Genomic DNA, 25,718 nt, shown 5'->3' with positions numbered 1-25,718 from the left:
GCTGTGTATGTGTGAATGTCAGATAGAAATGTATAAAGAGCTCTGAGCGCTCAAGTAGAGTAGAAAAGCACTATATAAATGGCAGCCCATTCGCCATTTATTTATCTGTTGCATTAAACACTTACATGAAAATGTAATGCCTTGATGTTTGTTAAATAAAAAATTTGAAGCAATTAGTTGTTTTCTCATAAATTTGCAAAATGAGTATATACAAAAATACTGACATTTTGGCACCGTTATTGCACATTGTTGGCCTGAGGCAATGAACGAAAAAAAATCCTGCTTAAATAAATACGTTAAATTAGAATCTGTCTATAAACAAATACAAATACTTCTTTAGATGTTCTTGAACTTACACATATTTTTTCAAATATGCATATTTAAATTTAAACATGCTCCCAGATTTAAGAGCATCTTAGAACGGCCGCTTGCATGTTCTGCAAAAAAAAAAAAGTGCTTTGTCGTGTATCTGACGGACAAACACCAAGCCAGTTCCACATCACGGAAGTTGCACCATTTTTACAAACCAATTCTGGTTCATCTGTTTCACTCAACAATCGGCCATGTGCGTATGAAAACAAAGGCACTGCGCATGCGCGTTTTACTCCCATTCTATCGCGATATTTCATTTTCCTATCGTTGCCTAACATTATACCGGTATTACCGTGAACGGTATAATATGGCCCAGCCCTACTTGCTAGTTTATTCATTTTAAATTAATGTTAACCAGAAGTCTTTCATACGAAACTGCAGTTTAGACATTTAATGTGTGGAAACTGCTGCAAGCAGTTGTTTTTCTTACCAATTAATCCACAGAGTCTTTTTCTATTTGTTCATTCCCACTTACATTATGTCTGACTTACTCAAAATGTTTTTGTCCTAACCACATAAAGTCAGTTTACCGTCACCTATAAAAGAAAGAATCAGCCAAGCAGTAAAAGAGGACTAAAGTCCAATCTAACAATGACGTCTGCCATAGTCCGACTCACATGCCTGACACAGATAACTGTGACATACTTCAAACTAGCTCTCCAGAGAGCAATGAGGTCTAAAATTACTCCCAGTAGCTATTCTAGCTTGGCAAGGCCTGTTCTATATAGAAGGTAGAAGACGAGGGATAAAGAACAGCCAATTTTAGACCTTGGCTTTTCCCCGTAGAGCTTAACAGTTACAGTAAGTCTTGGATGTTGATTTGACATTGAGATAAAACACTGTGCATTAAAGCTCATGAAACCCACCCCCTGCTTGAGGATCACAATTCCTCGTTCTTGAAGCCCTGCTGCCAATGCATCCATAATCCTGTAAGAATCAAGCGTTCTCTGAATCCCTGTCTGTGGAGTGACACTTGGCTGCAAAAACACCATCTATTCTGCTTAGCCTGACTTCAACTCATCTAGATTTTCATAACACAGATTACTTATTAAGTGATTACATGGTGGCAGACACTTGGACAGTCATCCTGAAACCAGCACGGCACAGTTTTATGGGCAATGACTGAAAACCCATTCAAAAAATATATTTAAATAAAAAAAAATAATCAGAGTTAGTTAGCTCTACCCCATTAGACAATCTGATTGAAAGAGGAAGAGGAACCAAAAGACAACATGAGGATGAGAACAAAGGCCGGTGTGCAAACCTACATCACAGAGCAGTGTGGTTCCAAACAGAGGAAGCAATGCAGGAGCCAGGACATTTAGAAAGAAGTGCAGGAGGAACGAGGAAAGGAAAAGGGAAACATAACGTTTAGAAAGAAGGTGAACTCAAGACCTTTAAAGCTGAGACCCTCGATTCATCAGTTTTAAAAAAACAAAAACAAACAACACCCGTCTTTCTTTTCCACCTCACCAAGTTACAGTTTAAAAAAACAGTTTAAAAAAAAACAAACAAAAAAAAAAAAAAACTGGAGTCGTGACAACCTCCGCCACAGCTTGACCATGTAAAGTCAAACCCTCCTGTTCCAGCTGAAAGGAACCCATAAAACCAGCTGTGCTGAGCTGACATTGCTGCCTTTCTATTAATAATCCTGCCAAAGTCAATAACACTGTACTCCCACCAACAGCATCTCATCACAGCATCCCACTAACATAAGCTGAGCCAAGCCTGCTCGTCCTCAGTTGCCTTTCTCATGCTGTGGACATTGTTTTAACCCGTTGACACCCTTCATCCGTTTATGTTCCTCATTCCAACAAATACTACTTTGTCTATTTTTACTGCATCAATGCCTCCTCTGTCATAGCTTTACTGCATTCGACCCCCTCACAGTTTGAGCTGATCACTGCGAGTCTGCCCTCTCATGACATGAGTGTGTGCCAGACAGTAGCCGCTAAGGTACTGAGCCAGTCAGTCAAAATTCATTATGGGCTTACACGTCAACTCTCTCTACTTCCTTCACCCTCCTCCTCTGAAAGTGGCACAAGGGTGGGGCAAGGAGAAGGGAGGGGAGGAGGAAAGAGGAAATGACAAGCTGAGAAAACTATTTTGCCATTTGAGGAACTTGTTGTGTGCGAGTCTTTCGAGGAGAAGAAAGGTGGCGCTTTTCTTGAGCCCATGCTGAGCAGATCTGAGGACTGAGGAGTAAATTAAGCCCTGGCTGGAAAAATAACCACACTGCATGACAGACCTACATCACTTTCCACATTCCTGCCCCAACCAGGATCAAATTTCACTGCACTGTAAGCTAGCCACTGCCATCTACCACTTGCAGCTAGGGGCCCCTACAACATCATATGAACTCAGACTTTAGTCTGACCCCCCACAACCTTTTCAGATGAGCTAGTGAACTTCTTCACCAACACCACAGTCATGTTTAAGTGTGTTCATCTGAATTAGATTTGACTGATAGCAAAATAGTGGATGTAACAATTGAACTATGAGTGTTTGGGTATACCTGCCTTCATAAATTTAGTGCCAAGCAGGCCCTTTTAAACCATACACTATATGCAGAGGCACACGCAGCCACCATTATGTCACCTACTGGTTATGAGGTTCTGTTGTGAAGATCTTGCTTGTGCATTTTGGCCATCAATTTTTTAATATCATTATTTTTAAACTAGAAATGAAGAACGAGAGGTGATTTTTTGTGGAATCCCCATGCAATAGCTTTCTCAGACTTCTAAAGTAATGCATTTGTTTTCACAGACAGAAGTCAGGCCCTTTTGAGCATTAGCACAAGAGTACAGATTTAATGCACTTGCACAGTGACTTCACTTTTCAGCAGATGGACTGTATACCGAAGATGGACATACTTTTCTACTGGTCAGCAAAGAGGCAACTCCTTTGGTTAAAGTAGAAAGTAGTATAAGTTTTCTTTTTAGTTTCTGAATGGACGACACCAACAGAGCATAAAAATATAAAGAAGTGTATGCTTGACATGGCTTACATGTGTAGGTAGACAGATAAGCTACTATTGTCTCTCAGTTTCTTAGTCAGATCCACTCAATCGTGCACATTTTAAAACACCAAGACGGTAAAGTCGCAACACTACAAGGCTTACTAACCAAAAGGTGCGATCACACTGCAAAGTTCATCGTTAATATTACAGTCTGAGCTCAACAACTACAAATCATTCTAGCTGACCTTTTCAAGCACTTCTTTTACTTTAAGTTAACTCTCTTGCACTTGATCACAACACAAGTTTTTACCGTGGAGACAGTGCATAAAAAAAATAAAAAATAAAAAGAATTGGAGAGGGAACATGATCTTTCCACATACTGCCTCAAGTCAAGCATTTCAATGTTACTTTTAAGTCATCAGTTTCCAATACATCAATTTCACCTCCACCCAATCCAAGCAATAGTTAAGATTAAATGTTGATTTAAAATGACAGACCATTTGAAATAGGTCATCCGCCTGACAACTGCAACAGTTTCAGGGTCACAGAACAAATTTCACAGTTATCTTTGAAACAACCACCCTGTTACACCACAGCCCAAACGACTGGTTACTTCGCCTGCCCTTTTAGAAAAACACTCCAACCGTATTGACTATGTGATAGCTCACAGATCGTTACGTAAGCCTTTTAATAGACAGTGAAAGAATGCAGAAGGGAGTTAAGATACACATTTCTGTTTGTCAGCAGCAATCTTTCTTAGGAGGAAAGCTGCACTGGAACAGCTACGCATTAGATTTCTGACAGACACAGTGAAGGAAATCTGCTACTTTTATAGTTTCACTTTTCGTATGTTCTTATACATTTAATTCTACCAGCAGAAAGCCTCCATCTGCTGCTTCTACTTTGTGGATTGCCATGCGGTTTGTCTCAGCCTTATCACTTGTTATCGCTACTTAGGTCACTCCCTTTGAGAGATTCAGACAATACAAAGCTGTCTTCTTTTTAAAAGAAAAAAAAATCATCTCATAAAAAGACACATTAACAGTCTTTGGAGAACCACATGACAGTCTGACAACCTGGACAGCTGGCATGTAGTCAAATTTTGGATTAACATGTGAATAAACTGTCCAACGGAAGTCAAATATTAGGCATATTACTCAGCACATTTCAAAGTTCATAGTGCAAAACTGTCTCTCACTTCGTCCCGAGTATCAATTGCCTTTCCGCACAGTTAAAACAGGTGTGTAGGTCACACACGCCCACCCAACCACGGACAAAGTACATTTAGGTCATATGCAGAAATGCAACTGAGCTTTACTACAGTCACGGCAGATTAGAAACCTTCCCTGTTTCAGGCCTTTTAACCTCAACCCAGCTTTTGTCTTGGTTCACACTGAAAAACGTACGTTTACATGAATAAGTAAAGCCTGCTAACTAGAACTTTGAAAATGTTTTTTTACAAGACAAGATTTTGGACAGCCACTTCAATAATCCCAGAAAAAAGAAAAAAAAACAAAACAAAACTGTATGATCATTAACTGGCACTCTGAGAAGGCTCAACTGTATGACTGTAATCTCTAATCAAACAATACCTCATAATTAGCGTTACTGAACACAAAGAAGCACCATCTGCTGAGCCATTGCCACAAGGAGGCATAAGTCAAGGTCTGTCCTTCAAGACCTGAAATCTCAACAAGTCTTTTGTTTATGTAGACTAAGTCAGAGCACAGTCATTTCCTGCCATTGTTGGGCTCTATTGAAACCTCACAGGTGTGTGTGTGTGTGTGTGGGGGGGGGGGGGGGGGGGGGGGGATAATAAGAATAGGAAAAGAGACAGGGGAGGTAAAACGAAGAACATGCACTGTGAACAGAGGTCACAGAGAAAGGTCTGATAAGAAGACTGACACAACAAGGAAATACAAAGCTGTTTAAAGAAAGAAAGGAAAGAAAAAACCCACGGTCTGCATATCCTTGAGAGTAGTCGGGTCAACCACTAACTGAGGCAGAGCTAAATTAGAAGAGACATTCAGGAGAAAGCAGCAGTTTGAATGACTTGAATTAAAGGCCAGCATTAATGACATACTGCATTCAGACTCCACAGGCTAAAATCTGTTAATGTTTGATACTGCCTTTAATACATAAAAATGAATTTAAGCCAGTGTCGCTCGCAGCTGACACTGCTACATACTGAGAGAGGATACGATTGGCTCTGCTATGCTTAATGAAAAAAAACAAAAACAAACAAACTTGGCAATCTCCTCTGACAGGAATGTTTTGTTTATATTTGTGAATCTTGTGTCAAAGACACACACGATTTTAAGCATTACCATTTTACTGAGCATTAAAACTATTTCAAGAAAAGTTAAAAGCTTAAACCAAAGTAAAGTCACATTTTAGAAAGCCAGAACTTTTTTTTCATCATTTTCAACAGACAGGTTTCATAATTAATTCAAGTATGCCCCATTACTCTCAGCCCTAAAAAAAGCCCAGCACATATTCCAATCTGGTTTTCTTGGCGATCTAAACTGCAGGAATTACTGCACATGCGAATGTAGTTCAAAAAGGCAGAATAGGAATACCTGACATTTCTTCAAATAACACTGAGACAGGGTAAACGATCGCAATGTGCCAAATAATGTCACACTGCCCTCTCCACAGAGCAACAAAAGCAGGGGGCCTGCAAATAATCTTCCCCAGCTGGGACATCCACCCTTCAATGAAATCTAAACATCCACAGGCAAGTTCCCTCAGACCGTAACACTCTGAAAAGACTGAACAGCCTCACACACCAGCACCCTGTTCACATTTTAAAAGAGGCCTGCATTCAATTTTGTCAGGACTACGGTACATAACTGCCGCCCCCCCCCCCGCCGCCCCCCCAGGAGGGCCTCGAGTATGGACATTGCTGACACATGAATGATGGAATGTAACGATCTCTGCAGGGGGGCTCCATAACAGCACCGAAACTGGCAATGGGAGAGGAGAACTGGCCTCCAGAGAAGATGTTGCACAATGTATTAATTTGCCAAAATGACTCTTGCGAATAACAGGATATGACATACAACATGTCACCCCATGTGACCCTTCAAGCATCAGACTTTAAGCACATGACTGCTGCTCTCAGGGAGACTCATCCGGAGAAAGGTCACCCTGAGATGCCATTTATAGAAGAATTCTGCACAAGCTGTGGCTATTCTTCTGCTACTACAATGACTAATACTGATCACTGCTCAGCCTGCAAGCATTGTTACTGTAGTAACCTTGCACTGTGGTTTAAGACTTTCTTGGCAGAAACCAACTGATATGAAATAAGCGTTTGTGTTTAAAAGCAAAAGGGTGCCACGCTGCCTCCCTCTGAGACCACTAACACCTTCTACAATGAGAAGCAGGTTTGGGTGGAGGAGTGCCAGAGCTGCTGGGATGCCCAAGTCTGATTTGATGCAGACTTTGTGCATTTCTTCCCCCAAAATGCTGAACTTTGGTGCTTGTCATAGCCTAAATGACTATCCACAGTCCCTGAGTGCAAACAACTATGCGTCATCTAACAGATGCAAACAAATGATACTGACAAAGCACATCACTCAGGAGGATGCACACTGGTATGACATGATTGGTCCTGATTTGAATGGAACACTGAAAATCTGTGATTGGCCCAAATGTTGCCGTAACATGCATGTTCTCTTTGAGCCTGAACTAACTAGAGATGCTTTTTTGTAATCTGTGCTTGCAGATCAACATTTCCACTGCAGACGCATGCACGCTTTGCCTGAGCTTGAACTCAAAGTTTCCCGTGATGACTTTCGAGGCTCTAAAATTACATGGCGTCTCATGTTTTACAGTTCGTAAAGCCTTTAGAGGTAAATTTGGGTCACTGGGTTGCACAAATAAAAATGCACTCAGACTGAGCCGATACCGAGCCCTTCCAGCTCTTATGTAAAATGGAAAAAGTCACGCTGCCCAGCTAATGTTCATCAGAGTGGACCGCACTGTAATTACAAGACAAGCCTGGTCATTTTAAGCTGGCACTGCAGGAACCACTCTGACTTAACATCTGGCTCATCTACATAACAACCACATCTTTTATCATCATGCCCATCTCACGCTGCGAAATACTTCCTTCTGCTTCACCCCTTAATGACTTTAGATCCTCTATGTGGATAACATTCACTGCATTTTTTACATGCATCTCTATTTTCGTTCTTCACTATCTTGGCCTGGAATAATGCTGACTGGAAAAACTGCTTTCATATCAGGCAATCAATGAGTGTATGAAGAATGAAACCTTAGCCTTACTGGAAACCCATTGGACTTTTATCTAATGAGATAATAAACGTTAAGTGCCTCCCAGGTGAACTAGAATATTTTAATAATAAATCTATCTAGAAATATGTACTTCACATAGTACAGACAATCACATAATACAAGTTAAGCTTCTGAAACATCCATATTAGCCCACCTATGAGTTTGTCCGACTTCTCTATGCCTCTCCCAAAAATCACAGTAAAATGTGTTCCTCATGCCACCATGTTGGCAGTAGCAGTGCACAGACATGCAGGTGACATGGTTTAGTATGGGTAAAGCTGGTCAGTGGCGGAAACGCTCAGCTCGGCGATCCACTGACGTCACCCTGCCAGCCAGACATATCACCGGCTCAGTGTCTGTCTCCCACCGCTACACACCGATAAGTTCAACCACCACAAACTAAGCATTCATATCTTACACCGAGCCGGTGTTCGGATAGCCTGAACTTCCACCTCTTCTCTTCAGCTCAAACTCTCGCCCGGCTTTTTTTTTCTCTCTTTTTTTCCTCCCACGGTGCCATTCATTCAAGCGAATCACTTCCTGCCTCTACCGTTAAGACTTTTAGCTTCTCGCGAGCTGCCACAACGCTGAAGCTGTACTCTGAGACCTACGCTTCACATACTGCACACTCACTCGTGTATTAAAAGTTTATGGACAGTATATTATTTGAATATTAAAGTGCTGTGAAGTTAAATAAAGCTCGGGTTAAAACTCCGACGGAGGTCCCACTCCACCCAGAGCAGCTTGCTCTATTTGCAGCCCTGAACTAGCCAAAAAAGAAAAAAAAAAGGCCCTGCTTCCTGGTTCACTGCACTTGCTGCGGCTACAAGCGAATTGCACGAGTTAGAAACGAGTACATGGAGAAAGCATGGCAGACAAAAGTGTTCAAGAAAGAAATTACCTGCTTTTGGGGTGCAGGCTGCCTTTTTTAAGAGGGTGGCTAACAACAACCGTGTGGCTCAGTCAGCGTCGCAGTGAGACAAACTTATCTTCCTGTCGGCAGCAGCTTCGAAGAGTTCAGGCTAAACTACAGAGCTCGCTTCCTCCACTTCAGTCAGTCGCTCTTTCTATCTTTTTTTTCTCTCTCTCTCTCCCCCTCTTCCTTTTTCCCTCCCTCTTCCACTGGCTGGTCTCTGGTTTGCGTAATTTTAGTCAGCGAACGGCCCGCCGGAGCCTGGGGTGGGGTTCAGGATGAGGCGGGACCCAGCTGTCACATATCCGCCCCCTGGCCAATGGCCGCCGTCCTTTGTTAATCCTCGACACTTTTGTCCAATCGGCTTCTTCTAAAGGCAGCACAGGGCGGAGGGGTGACAGCGAATAGGCGGGACAAAGAACAAAAAACTGAACTTGAAAGCGTTGAGAGGAGGGAGGAGAGACTAGAGAGGTTACCGATAAAGCTGTGTTTAATGAGAGAGGTATGTGCATGCTAAGGATTTTTATGACCATATAAGTACCAGTCACTCTCAGGATGAACTGCATCACTCAGGATCTCCCCTCGTGTGTCAGCGAGGTCTAGTCTGCCCTGAGCGCCGTGCTAAACAACTAGTACGGATGGCTCCAGATGTTTGATTTCGTTTCTGCTGTCAGATAGCAGACAAATCATGCACATGCAGGCTTGCGTGCTACTCATATTACTAATCTGTCTGTCTCTTTCTTTTTTAAGGTGTAACAAAAACTCAGGCAGTGGTTTCTTGAAACTCTACACCCACCTCTGTCTGCTTAAACACATAAGATGTATTAATATTGTGAAGCACTCCTCTCTGTAAACAGGCTGTCTCCACTCTAAAAGGAGGTCAGGAAGACCAGTGTGCAGCTGACCCCGACTTTGGCAGCATGGTTGCAGAGGGCCTTGAATTTTTCACTGTTAACCAATTTTTAAAAACTCAGTCATCCTGTCACCATTACATACAAGCAATTTCAGCCTATTGGCTCCTGCTTCCACCAGAGGGATTTTTTAAATATAAAAACTTTATCCACACTTTCCCAAGCTCTTAGATGCGAGAAACCAGGTGTTGTGGATTTATTTTTGTGATGCATTTAACTAAATTGCGTAATTTAAAATGCAATTACTCTTTTAAAACTTCCTCCTGCACCTGGCACCATGGCCAGTCCCAACAGATCTCCAGTTTTTTTTCTCCAGTGAGTTTATTGAAATGCATCCATCCACCTGTCAGATATGAGATTAGATCTGAAGAACAAACACGGTGTAAGATAAAATTCAAAACAGTTATGTGACTTTTCACTCGCCCAACAAGTGAGCCGAGCTTCATGATCAGACGTGTTAACACTGCATGGGAACCGCCGCAGGTGATGATCTAATTAGTGTGAAAGGAGAGAAATACATGTTGACATTAGTTTTCACTTGGCTGTTAAAACTAACGTCAACGTTGCCTTGTGGAAAGAAATGAAGGATAAAGAGAGAATGAGGGAATGGAGAACAGGAAAGCAGGAATGTGGTAGGAAAGGGTGAATGATGTCGAGATGAAAGTCCTGTGTTACTGATGCCAAAGTCTACGCCGGAGAATGGAAAGTACAATATGAACCTGTTTACTTCAAGCAGCCCTCTGGGTTTCAAATCGGGTGATTTGGGTCCGGTTTGCTGAACGGGCCCTGAAGGCACAGGGCCAACGCACATGCCACAACCAGCAGGGAGACGTTAGCAGTGGAAAATAAATGTTTTTTCACTTTCTCTGTGTCCCCATAAAAATGCCATTGGATGTCTTCACTGTCTGCTTTAAGGGTTTGTGTTTTCACTTGAATTTATCACCCATCGTTTGTGGACCCTGACTATTATGCTTTGGCTGTCAGTATATGCTGCTGCATTGGTGGATGCTCAAAATGACCAAAGCTTCCAGTAATGCAGGTTTCAGGCTCTTTTTTATTGACTCTGTATGATGTCAGTGAGAGCCAGAGTTATTATAGTTTCCCGTTTTCAAAAGACTTTTATTTAATTTAGTTTAGTTTCAGTTTAGTTTCTTCTTTCAGTTTAGTTTTTATTGTTTGAAAATGTTCCATAGGATTGGATTAGGATAGATAGATAGATAGATAGATAGATAGATAGATAGATAGATAGATAGATAGATAGATTTATTTTCCAAAATTTCATAAAATTATTTAATTTAGGTTTAATGAGCAACACAGTGGTGCAGTGGTTAGCACTGTTGCCTCACAGGCCGAGGACTTTCTGTATGCCATATTCTTCCCACCTCTGCGTCGGTACTCTGGCTTCCTCCCACAGTCCAAAGACATGCAGTTGGTGAGGTTAGGTTAATTAGTGTGAATGGTTACCCGTGTCTCTGTGTTAATCTTGCAACAGACTGGCGATCTGCCCAGGATGGACCCTGCCTCTCACTCTAATTACAGCTGGGATAGGCTCCAGCTCCTCGTGACCCTGAATAAGTAGAATATAGATGCATGGATAGTTTTAATATTTTTCAGAAGATTATTTTTTTAAGTTTAGTTTCACTTAATTATAATAAGCTTGATAAGAGCGGATAACTCTGATATGGTCATTTCAGCGGTAGTGACCGGGCACTGCCCGTCTGCCTGCAGCGAGCTCCGTTGTCATGGAGGCAGTGTACAAAGTATGTGGTACAACCGGTCTGTGGGCCACTCTATGTGCTGTTGTTGCTCTGTCAACTAACCGCGGAGAAGAGCGAAGTTATTACATACAAATAGCTGAAGTGAAACCAAGTTTCAAAAACACTGAAAAGTGTCACTGCAGCCACCGTCTGTCTTTTCAAGCTTTACTTTTGATCCTTGAAGAGTTTTTAGTTTTTTCCATGGTTCTCCCTTGCCCAGTATAAAGTAGATAAGGATTATTTTGAACCGTGATTCATCCAAAGCCACTAAATCAGCACAACAGATCCTTATTTATGACGAAGTGCTTGAGGTTAAAGTGTCAGAGCTGTGGATTATAACCCGAACTGCACACTTTTGATTTAAAGCAAGTTTTTCTACTAAGACAAGTCTTTCTGTTTTTCCTGTTTGGAAGTAATCCCTGATAAGAGATGGCAACACAAAACAGATGATGGCATTCTGAAGAGAAATAACACATATCTATATATATATTTCAGCACAGGTATACTTGAACTACACATTCGCTGCACAAGGCAAACTATTATGCTCATTTATCCCTAGAAGTTGCCTTATATTGCAGCAGGGCCTAAGGCATGACAGGAATCTGCTGACAAACACAGGAAAATGGCATTTTCAGTACAATGTGTGATTTATGTTCGCTGCGTGTCACTATGAGTGGAATGTGTCTGTTTGTTTTCCTATATGTTTTAGCAGCTGGGTATCGCATGTATGGAGAGCAAAATGCTGACGATTCAGCGTGTCTGCATGGAAAAATCAATAAGCCCCCACATCCCTACTTTACTAGGATGGACGGGAAATATCTGAATTTTCAGCTAAGAGGTCAAAGGTCACGTGTTACTTGAGAGGGACCAGATGCCAAAAGAGGAGAGGGGCAGAGGCGAAGACAACAGGGGAATAAGCAAGAGAATCAGGCTTCTGACATACAAACAGATCTGAGCTCAAAGCACATTTTGTAATATGACAACAGCTTCTCATATGATAAGAATCTTGGATCTAAAGGGGAAAAAGAGAAGCAAACAGAAGTGGGAAGCAAAATAAATGTGGGATTAAAACATAGCAGAATTACCAAATATGGACAACTCTGACCTCACCATCTCCCTCCCTCCCTCTTCCCTTTCTCTCGCTCATTCTCTCTTTCTCCCCCCCCTTCAGTTGGTTGTAATAGCAGCAGCAGGGTGTGTCTGTAATTCAGGGTGTGTAAGGCCATTATATCATCCAGTCAGAAAGAAAGGAACTCATTCAGTGACGGCACGTTAAAAAGGGTGCTATGTTAACTCACTGACCACTCTTGGAGTGTAACCGCTTGCGTGAATTTGTGTGTGTGTCTGTGCCCTCAAGCAACACACGGGCCTACATGTCTGTACATGCAAAAGCTCAGATGTAGGTCAAATAATAGAGCAAACAAATTTACCTCTTGTACTCATTTCCTACTCCACTCTTTCACTCCTGAAGTGTACTAGAATCACAGTTCGAAATAATCCTTATCAACTTATCCTGGCTGTTGACACAGGCCCTCAGTTTTATTTATATAGCACCAAATCACAATAACTCCCGCTTCTGTATTATTGTAATGTAAAGACCCTAAAATAAAACAGAGAAAACCCCAACAATCAGCGAGCAAGTATTTGGTGACAAAACTCCCTTTTAGCAGGAAGAAGCCTCCGGCAACAGCCAGGCTCAGGGAATGGCAGCCATCTGCGGCAACTGGTTGGGGGTGCGGCGAGGTAAAGGATGTCTTTTTTCGTATGTCTTGAAACAAGCTGTTTGCGTCTCCTTCACCCTCCCTTTAAGGCCGACTTTCTCCCTATTTGCTGCAGCTTGCAAACAAAAGGTCTGAACAACAGGTGGGAGGGGCTTCAGTGCTCATGCAATCACTGGGATTACTTGCACGTACATTGAACTCATTGGCTATTTTTATGAGGAGCTTCTGCCATTTTAACAGCACATATATGACAGAAAATCGGGAAACCTCTAATAGGGCCACTTTATTGCTACTGTCTGAGCCACATCCTCTAGCTCTAACCGGTCAACAACACTTATTACAGCGCATGCGGTTTGTTCATCACCATCTCCCTGTCTGCCGAGACTATGTACCCAGCATGCTTCAGTTAACACAACCTCTTGACATAGTTAAACAAAGTGTTTGTTTGTGTGTATTTGAATAGCACGAACCGCAAAGAATAATTAAGAGCTTCCTCAGCTTTTATGATAATGCAATAATAAGCACCGGTGTGTCCAGTGGCTATTTATTCTGTCTTTAGTCTCACCCTGGGTTCCAGCTCCGCCATCCTCCTTTTTCTTTAGCAATCAGTACACAGGAAGGAGTGATAAGACACATGTTGACTCACAAAACTAGGGAATGTGGAGTAAAAGGGAAAACAGGCACAGCTCGTCTTCCTTTGTCCGTCTCTCTCCCCCTTTGTTGCGTTGCTGATAAGACAGCATCCCTAATACATGCTAAGTCCATAAGGTATTGCACTGATGGGAGTGAGAGAAACAGCAACAGTGGCTGCTTTGTCTGGAACAGAGCGCAGCTCTAACAAGGTGGAGAGGGTGTGTGTTTAAAATATAAATACAGATATGTATTTACTATAAACACAGAATTCTCAGGCCTGTGCCAGATCGGCTCTTTCTCCCATAAGCACCTCACCCAAATGCACACACAGGGCAAAAGCGTTTGGCTCAGAGACAAGCGATGCCATTTCGAACAAACAGAGAGCGAACATTAGCAGTTTGGGGCTCTAAAGTGGGACAGACTCACTGCAAGAATTCTGGCAACTCTGCCTCTTGCCGTTTACTCTGACTTTTTTTGCCTTATATGGTCACAAGAGGTGGTTGAGTGAGTGTGAGAGAGAGTGGGAGAGAGAGCGAAAGAGAGAGAGGGTGGAGGTGTGGTCTATTGTTTTTCGCGGAAGACGTGTAGGGTTACATGTTGGTCTTTAACCTCTGGTGGCTGTCGTCATCTCTTCAGTCACCTCTTTTCCTCAGTCTGAAAGTATAGGAACTGCATAGGAAGTCATGTGGCGCGGTTGCTGATTATCTGAGGCAGAAGGGGACAAAAGCGGCTGAAATGGTAGAACATTCACAGACATCTCAAAAACTATGCAGGAATGTCTTTCATCCAGCTTACAACAATTGTGTTTGTACATCTGGGCCTTTAGCTTTACGCACACCTGCTTACATAATGCCAGTGGAATTCCTCCCCCTCCTCCTCCCCCTCCTTCTTTTTAAATAATACAAAAAAAAAAAATCACTTGATCTCTGATCTGGCTGCTACTGAGTAACTATCAGTGAGCACATCCTTGGGCTTCATTTGCAATGACCTAATCCAAACCAGGACCCGCTGAAAGTGCAGATGACAAATGATGTGACTTTAATGAGCAGTTCTGAAGGCCGTCACTATGATTCTGTCAGCTGTGGGCTCTCTGTAATGACACGCCAGGATGGGAAAGCAAGCGGCCAGGGCTGGGCATGTTTTCTGCTGAGAAAATTACGAGAGATAGAGACGATGATGAGAGAAGGGTCTTTCTAGGCAGGGCAGGTCATCTCCTGTCTGCTTTACCACGAAGCACTCGATTCTTTGAATGGTTCATTAGTGATACAGACTTGCCTCACTCTTGCACTCCAGTCTTTATTGGGCAGGCCCCTCACATTAAAAGTGTTTATATGAGTACAGAAAGTAACATTTTACTTTCTATCCCTCGTCACTGTGAGGTGCAGTGCTACGTAAATAAATAAATAAATAAAAGCAAGCCCAATCTTACTACTCTGCTGTTAATCATTAACCACATCCAGTGATAAAACAGCTATTTATTACTTTCTTTGCTGTCACCATAGCAACTTACAAGCAAGCAAAGGCTGAACTCACACTCATTCGGACTGGAGAGAGGTAGATAGTTTATGAACAGCACGAATGTGACAGGCTCGAGGGTCAGAGTCCATCTGCCAGGTCGCAGCACATGTCGAGAACATCTCAACCGCGACAGAGGAGGGAAAGGTGGCTGGGCACGGTACGGTACTCTGGCCCAGGTGCAAGAATGAAAACATGCAAAGGTGAAAATTAGAGACACAGACGAGGAGGCAGACACTGTTGATTTGAGGGGGTGACAGAAGGGGGGTAATTTAAGTAGAGGGTGGTGTGTAGGTAGGCATTTCGGTAAAGACTGGATTGTAACAACATGAGTAACACCTGCATGTTCAGACAGAAGGCACAGGGAGATTTGGGGGGATGACGCTGGCATAATACAACTGAAAATCCTCCAGTTCACAACAACAGTCCTTTATATAGTAATTTAAGACCCTGTAACATTAGAGAATTCCCAACAATCCAACATCCTCCTAACTTCCTGAGGGCACAGGTTAGTGGGATCCGTATCCACAGATCAGGAACATGGATGTCTGGGGATACAGAAAGGAAGGGAGAGAAAGAGAGGACAGAAAATAAAAGAATAATGGCTTTTAATGATGTCATATAAATGCAAAGGGAATGAAAGCGAGGAGAGGTGCTCAGTACGTGATACCAGGTCCCCCAGCAGAATCTCCTGATCCAGCCCAAAACATGTGTTTATCCAAAAAAAAACAACAACTAACTTTTAAGACTAATCCTGAAATCAGAGAGGGGGTCCATCTCTTGATCCCAACCTTTAAGCTAAGCCATCCCTCCCATTCTATTCTAGAACTATGGCACTAACAAAGCTACATCCTATAGGTACATGATGAAGTGTAAAGACTGCGAGTCGAGTATAGATATGTGGTCTCTCGTGTTAATACTCATTAGCACCTCTTGCTGCGTTGTTTTGGATCAACTGTAGGTTTTTTGGGAAGCCTTTGGAGCAACCTGGCAATGAGGAAATATAATGTTCCAGTTGGGAATATATTCCAGCACCGTGTAATTATTTTAAAACAAGAAACATAAATTGAAAACAGGCACTGGGTCAAAAACAACACAAATGTTAAAAATCAGCTCCCACACAGCGAGGCTCCACTTCTGTCTACAACATGGAAACTGATGGCCCTTCGTCACTTTAGCATCACCATCTTTAGAGAAGAAGGTACATTTGACTGGTTCCTTATTTCCACAGCAGACGGACATGTCCACGTTTCTGATTTGGCACAGATTTTTATAGCGATACCCCTCCTGAAGAAACCTTCCTATTTATCTGGGGTTGAGAGTGTTGCTAGGTTAACAGTAGCCTGCGACTCCCCGTGGCTCAGGTTGTGTCACCTCCTGGAGATGAAACCCGGATGTTTCATGTTTTTGATTCATGTCATAATTATTAATTTCTGGTCCCTTAAGTGCCAAGTCTTTGGAGACTTGTGGGGGAGAAGATTCTGACACAGACACTGATGATGACTCGGACTTCAGAGTTTAAAGGATGTGTCTTTTTGAAAACTGACCCCAAGGTTCCCAGATAGGCGAAGTAAGGAGATCCAGAGCTACTTTAACTTCATCCATTAGGTAAGGAAAGCTTAATCCCCTTTAAGTAAAAACAACACAAATATCCATCTGGAGCTTATAACTGCATCCCCCGGGTGCTGTAAAACCAGCTGAGGGAGGGAAACTATGGTATTGCATCAGTGTCATTAGGGACAGCACAGCTCCAAGCCTTTGTCTCCATCTCAACCCCACACACAACCACAAACAATCCGTATACACATCTTTTTACTCCTTTATTACTTCACTTGGTCATGTTTCTGGTACACAGAGTTCATTTTAGTAATAAACTAAAAATCTTCATCGCAATTCCCGCTCGACTTCAGTTTTACAGTCAGGAACAGGAGAGAAACACGTGCGCCTTCCTTTCTCACAGTATTAGGCATAACGGTGTAAAATGACTGTGTGCGACTCTGTGATGTTAGAGAAACGTTGCCCTCGTGTGGACACGAGCAGGATCTACATGTAACACTGTCACCAACCTCATTCAGTATTGTCAGGTTGCAAGTTAAATTCCCTGCACCGCAAAAACTATAAATGTTCATCCAACATTGTACACAATGAGTGCAGTAGAGCACATTTATTTTCCATCCAAACTTAAGAGTTTTTACAGAAAACTGTTACACACCAGCTTAGCGAGAGTAGTCACATTATGAAAGAACGTGGAACTGCTGCAAAATGGAGCACACACCCATCGCTTGACTAGTAACAAAAAACACAAGAGGGAGACAGAGAAAGAGCCCGAAGAGACAATGCACAGCTAAAGCAACATGTCAAGGGATAGGTGTGAGCATTTGAGAGTCTGCCAGCTGTAATTGTGGTTAGGTTTTGTTTACTTAATAGTGATTGCTAAACAGGCTCAAAATGGCAGCCCAGGGCTCGCCGGCCGTGCCAGAATCAGAGAGAACAGCATGAGAATGACGATGGTGGGGGTATGGCTGGGTGAGGACAGGTGGATTTCATTGTCCAATGACTTTGCTGACAAATGAGTCCAGCTCATCATCATCTTTGATCCCCACAAATTGATCGACGACGTCACCTCCCCGCATGGCGATGACTGTGGGAACAGCAGAGACCTGAGGGCAGACAAGGCGGCGCATTGTAAGACAGAACTAGTGACACTTTGACTTAATAAAACATCATATAAATATGATGATAGAATTCTACATCCAAGCACAGCAGAAATTAACCAAACAGGAGGACAGGAGTGCCATAAAGATATACTTAAAATAGGTCTCACCCCATATTCAATGGCCAAATCTGTGTGGTCATCTATGTCAACTTTTGCCATGGCAACGCGACCTTTCTGTTTTGCAACAGCTTTCTCCAACCTTGGTCCGAGGATCTTACAGGGACCACACCACCTAAAAAACACAAAACAAAAGGAGACAAACAGTATTAACTTATTTTAAACAAAACAATAGAGCTCTCTCCCACAGCACACATTAAACTAGTCAGAGAATTAAAAGCACAGATGTCGTTAACACCAATTAACATCTTTCAGTGCAAGGGCGTAGTTAGACTTTGAATACTAGGAGAAGCACAGGGCAAGAAATGCACATAAAAGCTTGTAAAAGGAGCCGGTTTAAGGACTTGGTATATTGCATGCTGGCTCACTGTAATGGCATGCTGGGAAACCTGATGAAAATGGGCCAATGCTTACACACAGTTACACTTTCCCAGCATTAATAAATAAAAACTCTGAAATTCTGAGGTAGAAAACAAAACTGTGCCATCCTCACATCTACCATCTGATGACCTAGAAACTAAATGAGGTCTGCAGTTTGTTTTAACAGACCTTTCTACTGAAGGATTGTTGATTTGATAGACAGCACTAGACTGTATTAATCCTTCTTGTTACAGCAGCACAAGGGTCAGAAAGGAAAAAGTGAATCAGACATATATTAGAAAGTAATAAAAATAAAACAGAAATCAATAAAGTATAAGATTAATTTATACCATGTAGAAGTTCTATGTACTACATAAACCAAAAAACATGTCACAGACATTTTTCTGATTGGCAGGTATTTCTCCTGTGTGGGTACGGTACAGTGTGACTGCAGCCAGGATGAAGGATCTGTCATTTCAGTGACTTTAACAGAAATCTGATGCTATACGATGCATCCTTACTGCAGCAATTTCTGTAACTCTGTTGTTCTAGTTCTGGCTGCAGACTTCACTGTTTGTGCACTTCTAAGTGTTTTGTTCCATTTTAAGGCTAAAGATCAGAGTTCACGTACATACACTTACATCTGGACCAGTCACCGCACATTTACGTCGAGGTCCTCTTATGTTCACAACTACTAACTGCACAGTAGTTGGAGCCAATAAACAAAAACAAAGGACCGACGATACTACTTCCAAGAGTTATTAGGACCATGAAAACCCTGATGCAATCAAAAAGTACCAATAACACAGCAGAGCCCGAGCTAACAGCCTTTTAAAGATTATAAAATATGAGTAATAATGCATCGTGTACTTCCCTGACATCATTATAACTGGACAAGCCCCCCCCCCCCAAAGAAAAGCTTTGAGATGACTGTGTTGAAGAATAAAAAGGTGGCTATACCAAATACTGACTCCATTTTTGTTTCACATAGTGTATTTTCATATATATTTGCATGTTTCAATAAAGCACTGCATCCATTTTGCACTTTCCTAACAACATGCAAAGAAATGAAGGGAGACTCAAAACCTTTGCACAGCATCGTATTACAAGGGAAAGGAAAAGTAGGGCAGAAAAAAAGTCCCCAGTGTTATTTCAGTAACCGCTGTGAAAGAGAGCTAGTATTTAGTAAAAATGTCTTGTGTGAACAAGGCCTGTGGGCTGTATTAATGACAAACAACCTAACAGCTGTGAAGATGCACTCCTATCTGTGAGACATGCTCTGTCTACTGTGGACTTTTGAGCAGCTGTCGTGTAAGCTTACAGGACTTGAGAGTTTAAGTCACCACTGTACATGTATATATTTTTAACAGCACATGCTGTATGTAACACTTGCAGTGTTTTAAAGAGGCGGGGCAGCTGTGGAACAAGGTCTTTTCCAAGGAACGCGTGTACAAACGCAGCCAAGCGTCAGCAGATATTTTGACTGAACTGAATATTATCTACATTTGCAAAGCAAATCTGTATCTGCATAACTGCAAAGAGCTTTAGCACCAAGGTGACCAGGGTGGGACTGTTTTTCATCCATTTATATTATCCCTAGTTTTATTTAATACGTCCATACAGTCACTCTCCTTGGGCTCCCTGAGGTACTCACTGTGCATGAAAGTCCACTAGCACGGGCAGTTCGCTGTTGATGACCCTCTCTGTAAAGTCCTCGCTGTCCTGCACATTGAAGGAGACTTCTCGGCGGGAGGTGTGAGGCAGGGCGCGAGGCAGACTTCGTGACGGGGAGAGGAAGGAGACCCGGGTTGTACTGGACTGAAGGGATGTGGAATAACAAGAGGAAGCAACGGAGGCAGTGGATGTGGGGAGGCAGCGGATATCGTTCACAGACAGTGTCCAGAGTCTTCGTAGCACGAGCCTGTGAGCCATCTTTGCACAACAGGCAAAGATACAGAAGATAAGTGTTACTTATTCTAATATTAATATTGCATTTCAGATACTTCTGATTATAAGATTAAAAAATAATAAGAAGAAATGTATCCAAAACCGCTATAGGTCCCATATGTTTAAAAGTAAACATAATGAATCCACTCTTAAACCCTGCCTGAGCTTTACAAACTGGCACCAGTTACTTGTCAGGACTAAAGTTAGAGATATATGAGTTACATGGTGACACCCACAATGTTTATTTCCAGCTCCATAATTTCATTCTTGACTTGTACAAAAGTAGTTTTGCATAATTTACTATTCTAAATAACATTTTTTTTTTTTTTAAATAGGCTTAAGATCCTTTTTTCCCCCCTTATGCTGCACTTGGTATAAACTGTCAAAATAGTGATACTCCCAGTTTATCCAGTACCTGAAACAAGGTATTTAAGCTCCTCTTCCTTTAAGCCAGTGGTTCTCATACTATGCTGTGGTGTTCCTGCTGGGGCACCTAATCAGTGCACATGGTGCAGGTGGGGCATGGATAAAGTGTAATAAAAAACAAATAAATCATATTTATGTGTGAATGTGAATGGTTGTGTCTATTTGTTAGGCCTGCGACAGACTGGCGACATGTCCAGGGTGTACCCTGCTAGCTGACAAAGACTCATTCACACTGATTGCAACATGTTGGCAGTCTGTCTGTATTTATATGTTAGACAACAGTTATCCCCTAAACTTCAACAATCTCTCTCAAAGTGACTGCACTCAGTCCAAATCAGACTGCAACTGTTTGCAGAAAGGTTACGTCCCATCAGGTGACCTGCGCAATCAACTTCTGATCAAAAGTGGTTGTGTGGTAACCATTTAATCACCACCAAGTTGTAGTACATGAAAAAATTCAATACAATCACCAGAAAGTCACCCGTGTAGATGTAAGGAGGTTGCTGTCCTATTTTTGTTCGTGTGACTGAGCCATTAGCTTGCTCTGCATTAGGAGGCATCTTTGTAAAGCTAAGTGCAACCAGCGTTTGATGGTTTATCAGTTGGGCTGATTTAATGCAAGTTTGCTCGGCTCATCTCATGACGTGAGCCTTCTTGTTCATAGTATTTTAATTTTTTAATTCATTTATCAATACTTGCTGTTCCTGTATCAGTGCAATAATGCAACACAAAATATCACAATACAATGTTGTATTAACCCCCCCACCACACACACACACACACCTCTACATGAGAATGGTGATATGACCTGCTTTCTTTGACATCATATTGTCATCAATGCTGTTTGAACTGAGGTTTTGGCTCCCAGGGGGATTACCTGTATATGCACAGACCTTTTTATTTGTAACTTTGGCCATGTTAAATATAAGCATTCGCCAACAAATTCAGAAAAAGCACAATAGGTTTGCTTTTAACACATAAGTAAAAAAAATAAATTAGCTAAACCAGGTAATGGATATTTTCTTATGTCAGCAAATTGCTCATTTCAAAAACTGGAACTACTGGAAATGGTCCGTGTGGTTTAAGCAAAGGAGCTGTCTGGATAGATGGGATAGGAGGCAACAAATACTGGACTGATTTGTATTCGTACACACCTGACACATCTGTCAGGCAAGTTGGAGAAAAAAGTTCAAGGAATAAGATAAGATAAGATAACCTTTATTAGTCCCACACGTGGGAAATTTGTTTTGTCACAGCAGGAAGTGGACAGTGCAAAAGTTATGACGCAAAAATTAGAATACAATAAGAATAAATACAGTACACAGCTGTACAGAATAGAATAAAATAATATACTATATACAGTAGAATAAAATAGAATAATCATTTGGACTGCTTTTAAGGAAAATTATATTTTTTTTAAAAAATCAGTAGTTAGAACTTCTGTAATGCTACTTTCTGGAGGATTTTAGATTCAGTATTATTTAATTAAATATCAGGATCTCAGCTGCTGGCCCAAGAACAAGCGCTGAGGTCCACTTGGGTTTAGATCAGGGGTAGGGAACTCCAGGCCTCGAGAGCAGATGTCCTGTAGGTTTTAGATCTCACCTTGGGTCAACACAAATTAATCAAATGATTAGTTCATTACCAGGCCTCTGGAGAACTTCAAGACATGTTGAGGAGGTAATTTAGCCATTTAAATCAGCTGTGATGGATCAAGGACACATCTAAAACCTGCAGGACACCGGCCCTTGAAGCATGGGGGTTCCCTACCCCTGGTTTAGATGATTATGACATCTTTTCTCCTTTTTTGCAGAAAAAACCTGCAACGTGCTGTGTGCGGGAGAAATAATCACTTCGAGTATCCTCTATAATACACTCACAGCTGACATTGTTTTGAATCACTTAGTGAAAAACTTCTAGTCTCACACGGTTTAAGCTCTCGAGCACGAGCTGTTTAATGAAGAATCAGCGCTAATTAACGTGATTAGGGCTCGTGAGCGTCATATAACGAGTGACGTGAACAAACGAGTTTATTGGCAGAACACACTCAGCCACGTTGCCTTGTTGAGAAACACTTTCTTAATCCCACGATGGCTAAAGAGCTTTAAGTATTCAGCATTTCCCCACTGAGAACGGCTCACTCCCCTCCAGCTCTCTGAGGGGTTTTCTCGGCCTGACATCTTGTGTTTGACGCTTTTCTACCGGCAGCTCGCGTGCTCCATTAATCTACGTTACGCATGAGTTTGCCCTCTTCGTCCTCCTCCTCCTAAACCTTCCCCCGCCGCTGCCTCCTCGCGTAAAGCAGCACGCGAACACCGAAACCGGACACTTTGAGAATAACACGTTCTCAAATGTCACACACATTAAAACACGCGCCCGCATTTTCACAGCTTACCTCGCTTCTTCTGTCGGCGCTATTCTTGATCTTGGCCTCGCGGACCAATGAAGTACTTCCGTTTTGGTGCCGCAGAAAAAAAGGGAACGTGCGGCTTTTCAGACGACACAGATCAGTGAGTGGCGCCACCGGCTGGCCAGGTTGGGAAGCACAGGGTCGGATTATCAGCGTAGCATACTTTTATCTACTATATATTAACCTGACAGCTAGTTTTAGTTGTAGTTTGTAGTAGGTCTATGTTAAAATATAATTAGAAGCATCATTAATATTAATATTCATATTAATATGAATAATAATATGAAGAAAATTCATTAGTAAAGATTAGCAAGTGTAACTTGTAATTTCCAGTAACAAAGTTTGTATGATGTTTGTGTAAGATGTTTAATTAACCATCCATTTACTAAACAGAGAAACAGCCTGTCTATGAAAAAATAAAATACACTAAAAATAAAATAAATTTGCTATTTATTTTTTATGTATTGTATGTATTTACGTAAAGGTACAATGAAAATAAAATGCTATTCTATTACTGAGCTTAAAAATAAATGCTGCTGCTGGAACTCAAAGACAGACATGACTACTTTAAAAACACCTTACCTTAAACTTTATGTACTTGTCAGTAAGAATGCTGTAAGAAGCACAGATTGATTCATATTTCTGGCGGAGCTCAAATTGAGCAGTCCATTTCTAATGACTTGCAGCACAATGGATTTTGCATATTGTGCAAGATTTGACTCTACACTGGTCTGACACCGCAGGTAGAGTGCATTGTCCAGCCATCTTCTTTCACTATTGCACTATTGCAGAGCTAACACAGAGAGGCAGATAACCATTCACCCCCTACCAACATTCAAGAGTTGCCAACCAACCTCATCCATGCATGTCTTTGGACTGTGGGAAGAAGCTAGAGTACCCAGTGAGAACCCATGCAAGCCGGGGGCGAATATGCAGACTCCATATAAAAAAAGACCACCTTGCTGTGAGACATCAGTACAAACCATTGCACCACGGTGGTGTTGTTGGATGAAGTCTGTCAGACATGGGCAAATGGTTTCCCTTGTTTCTAATCACTCTCCTAAGCTAAGTACACAGTCAGCTTCCAGTGGCTTATTTACACAGACCTGACTCTAAGTCTCTCCAAGGCTTCCCAAAATGTCCACACAATGAGACAATGAGCAGAAAAATATAGTTTTAGATTAAAACCTCTGTGGAGAAGCTTTGCTCCTGTGAGCCATGTCTGCTAAGAAGCATCATCATTCCTGTAGTTTTATATAGCAGACACGTCCATGCTTCACCTTCCTTTATTTTTCACATTTTATCACATCAAAAGCCACACTTCCTCCAGGTGGACACCTTTTTTTCTTTCAGTGGAGGGTTTTCCTGATCTGATCAAGGATGTAGACAGATCAAGGATGTAGACAGATCTGTCTACGGGCCTGTTTGAACAAAAGCACTGACAGGAAAGCAGGACTGTCTTCAGCTCTCGGATCTCCAGCGCTGTTTTGCAACATCAACCGCCTGGGCTCTTAGCCAGCCTAGCCCTGCACAAACTGCTCCACTCTTTATTCTGCAGCTCTGGAGCCGTGTTGCCTGCAAACACACACACCCCTGAAGCTTCAGGTAGCCAGTTGCAGGTGTCAAACATAGGGCCAGGAAACCATGTGCAAACAGCGATGTGCTCAGAGGTTCAGTCCAGCACCACACAACTGGATGCCATTGAGCCTGAAGTGCACTCAGATCTCCACAGATCAGGGGTTTAAACATAAATGTTTTCTCTAGTTTTAGAATGCCCTGAAAGACAAACTGCACATCAGGACAGTCCATCTCCAACAACAACAACCAGTGGGAGAACCAGAGGTTGGCGGGCCAGACTGGTGACCCCACTTCAGACATCAGAGGAGCCTGCGGTTAAAGGAAAGACGCAGCAAAAGAGGAGAAAGAGGAGAAGAGAGAAGCAGAAATATATCATGCCATGTCAGATGTTTCTGACACGATGTCTCAGTGAGTCAACAGAACATCTGGAACAGGACAGATGTGATGAAAGGGAGGAAGTTTCTACAAACCACTGCACCCAGGAATCTATACCCATCTTGGCCCTGATGGTCTCCCACACACATTTTTCCCCAGGATGAATGTATCTGTTGATAATAAAATGTTCCTGTTACCAGCCTGCAGAGCTTTCTGAGTGTATAACCGAATGTAAATGTGTATAAATTTTCAATTTGTTGAGATCATCCTCAGTCTTATGTTAAAACCTCAAAGGATCAAATTTAATATACGTATAGTAGCTGTAGGCCTCTGTGGAGTGTGTATGGATGACGTCATCACTGCGTAGCACTCCCCAACAAGAAGCCACTTTGATCTTAAGTGGGCCGAACATGTGAAACTGCCCTTTCTGTCACTGTAAAGATGTTGAAGTACACATTTAGAAAAACATAAAGTGCAGTTTCAAAAGTACTGTCTCAGTTTTTCTATATGATAACGAAATAGTGCTGTAGTAAACAAAAGAAATCTATCATCATAGATAAATAAATGTATAAAACTGCAGAGGAAGTTACGGTGTGTTTTTTATTTCCTCTGTGGACTTATTGTAAAAAGTAGACATTTATAGTACGCAATGGAAAAAACAGGAACTTTTCTGTGATTTAACTCTTTATCATTTACTTCATTACTT

General features: G+C 42.0%; 2 protein-coding genes across 3 annotated transcripts in view; both read right to left on the bottom strand.

Moving 5' to 3' along the window:
* LOC147332008 (myosin-9-like) overlaps positions 1-8,749 on the bottom strand; it is a 32,583-nt gene extending 23,834 nt beyond the window's left edge. For both annotated transcript variants that reach the window (XM_086288392.1, XM_086288393.1), the window contains exon 1: positions 8,535-8,749. The gene's annotated coding sequence lies outside the window, so the exon portion shown is untranslated. The remainder of the gene's footprint in view (positions 1-8,534) is intronic.
* Positions 8,750-16,888: 8,139 nt separating this feature from the next.
* On the bottom strand, positions 16,889-23,156 carry txn2 (thioredoxin 2). Its single transcript, XM_086288391.1, has 4 exons — positions 23,045-23,156; positions 19,931-20,208; positions 17,908-18,031; positions 16,889-17,743 (listed from the first exon to the last, which is right to left on the bottom strand). The coding sequence occupies exons 2-4, from the start codon at positions 20,206-20,208 to the stop codon at positions 17,627-17,629; spliced, it is 519 nt and encodes a 172-aa protein (XP_086144517.1). The 5' UTR covers positions 23,045-23,156; the 3' UTR covers positions 16,889-17,626.
* Positions 23,157-25,718: the final 2,562 nt, after the last annotated feature.

This window comes from Aulonocara sp. 'chitande type north' Nkhata Bay, linkage group LG4, assembly GCF_057382095.1.
Source record: "Aulonocara sp. 'chitande type north' Nkhata Bay isolate Kocher_YH1m ecotype deep benthic linkage group LG4, A_spYH_male_GT1.1, whole genome shotgun sequence".
In the NCBI taxonomy this organism is placed as follows: Eukaryota; Metazoa; Chordata; class Actinopteri; order Cichliformes; family Cichlidae; genus Aulonocara; species Aulonocara sp. 'chitande type north' Nkhata Bay.
Note: the sequence above shows the minus strand (reverse complement) of the source record. Positions and strands in the feature narration are given on the sequence as shown.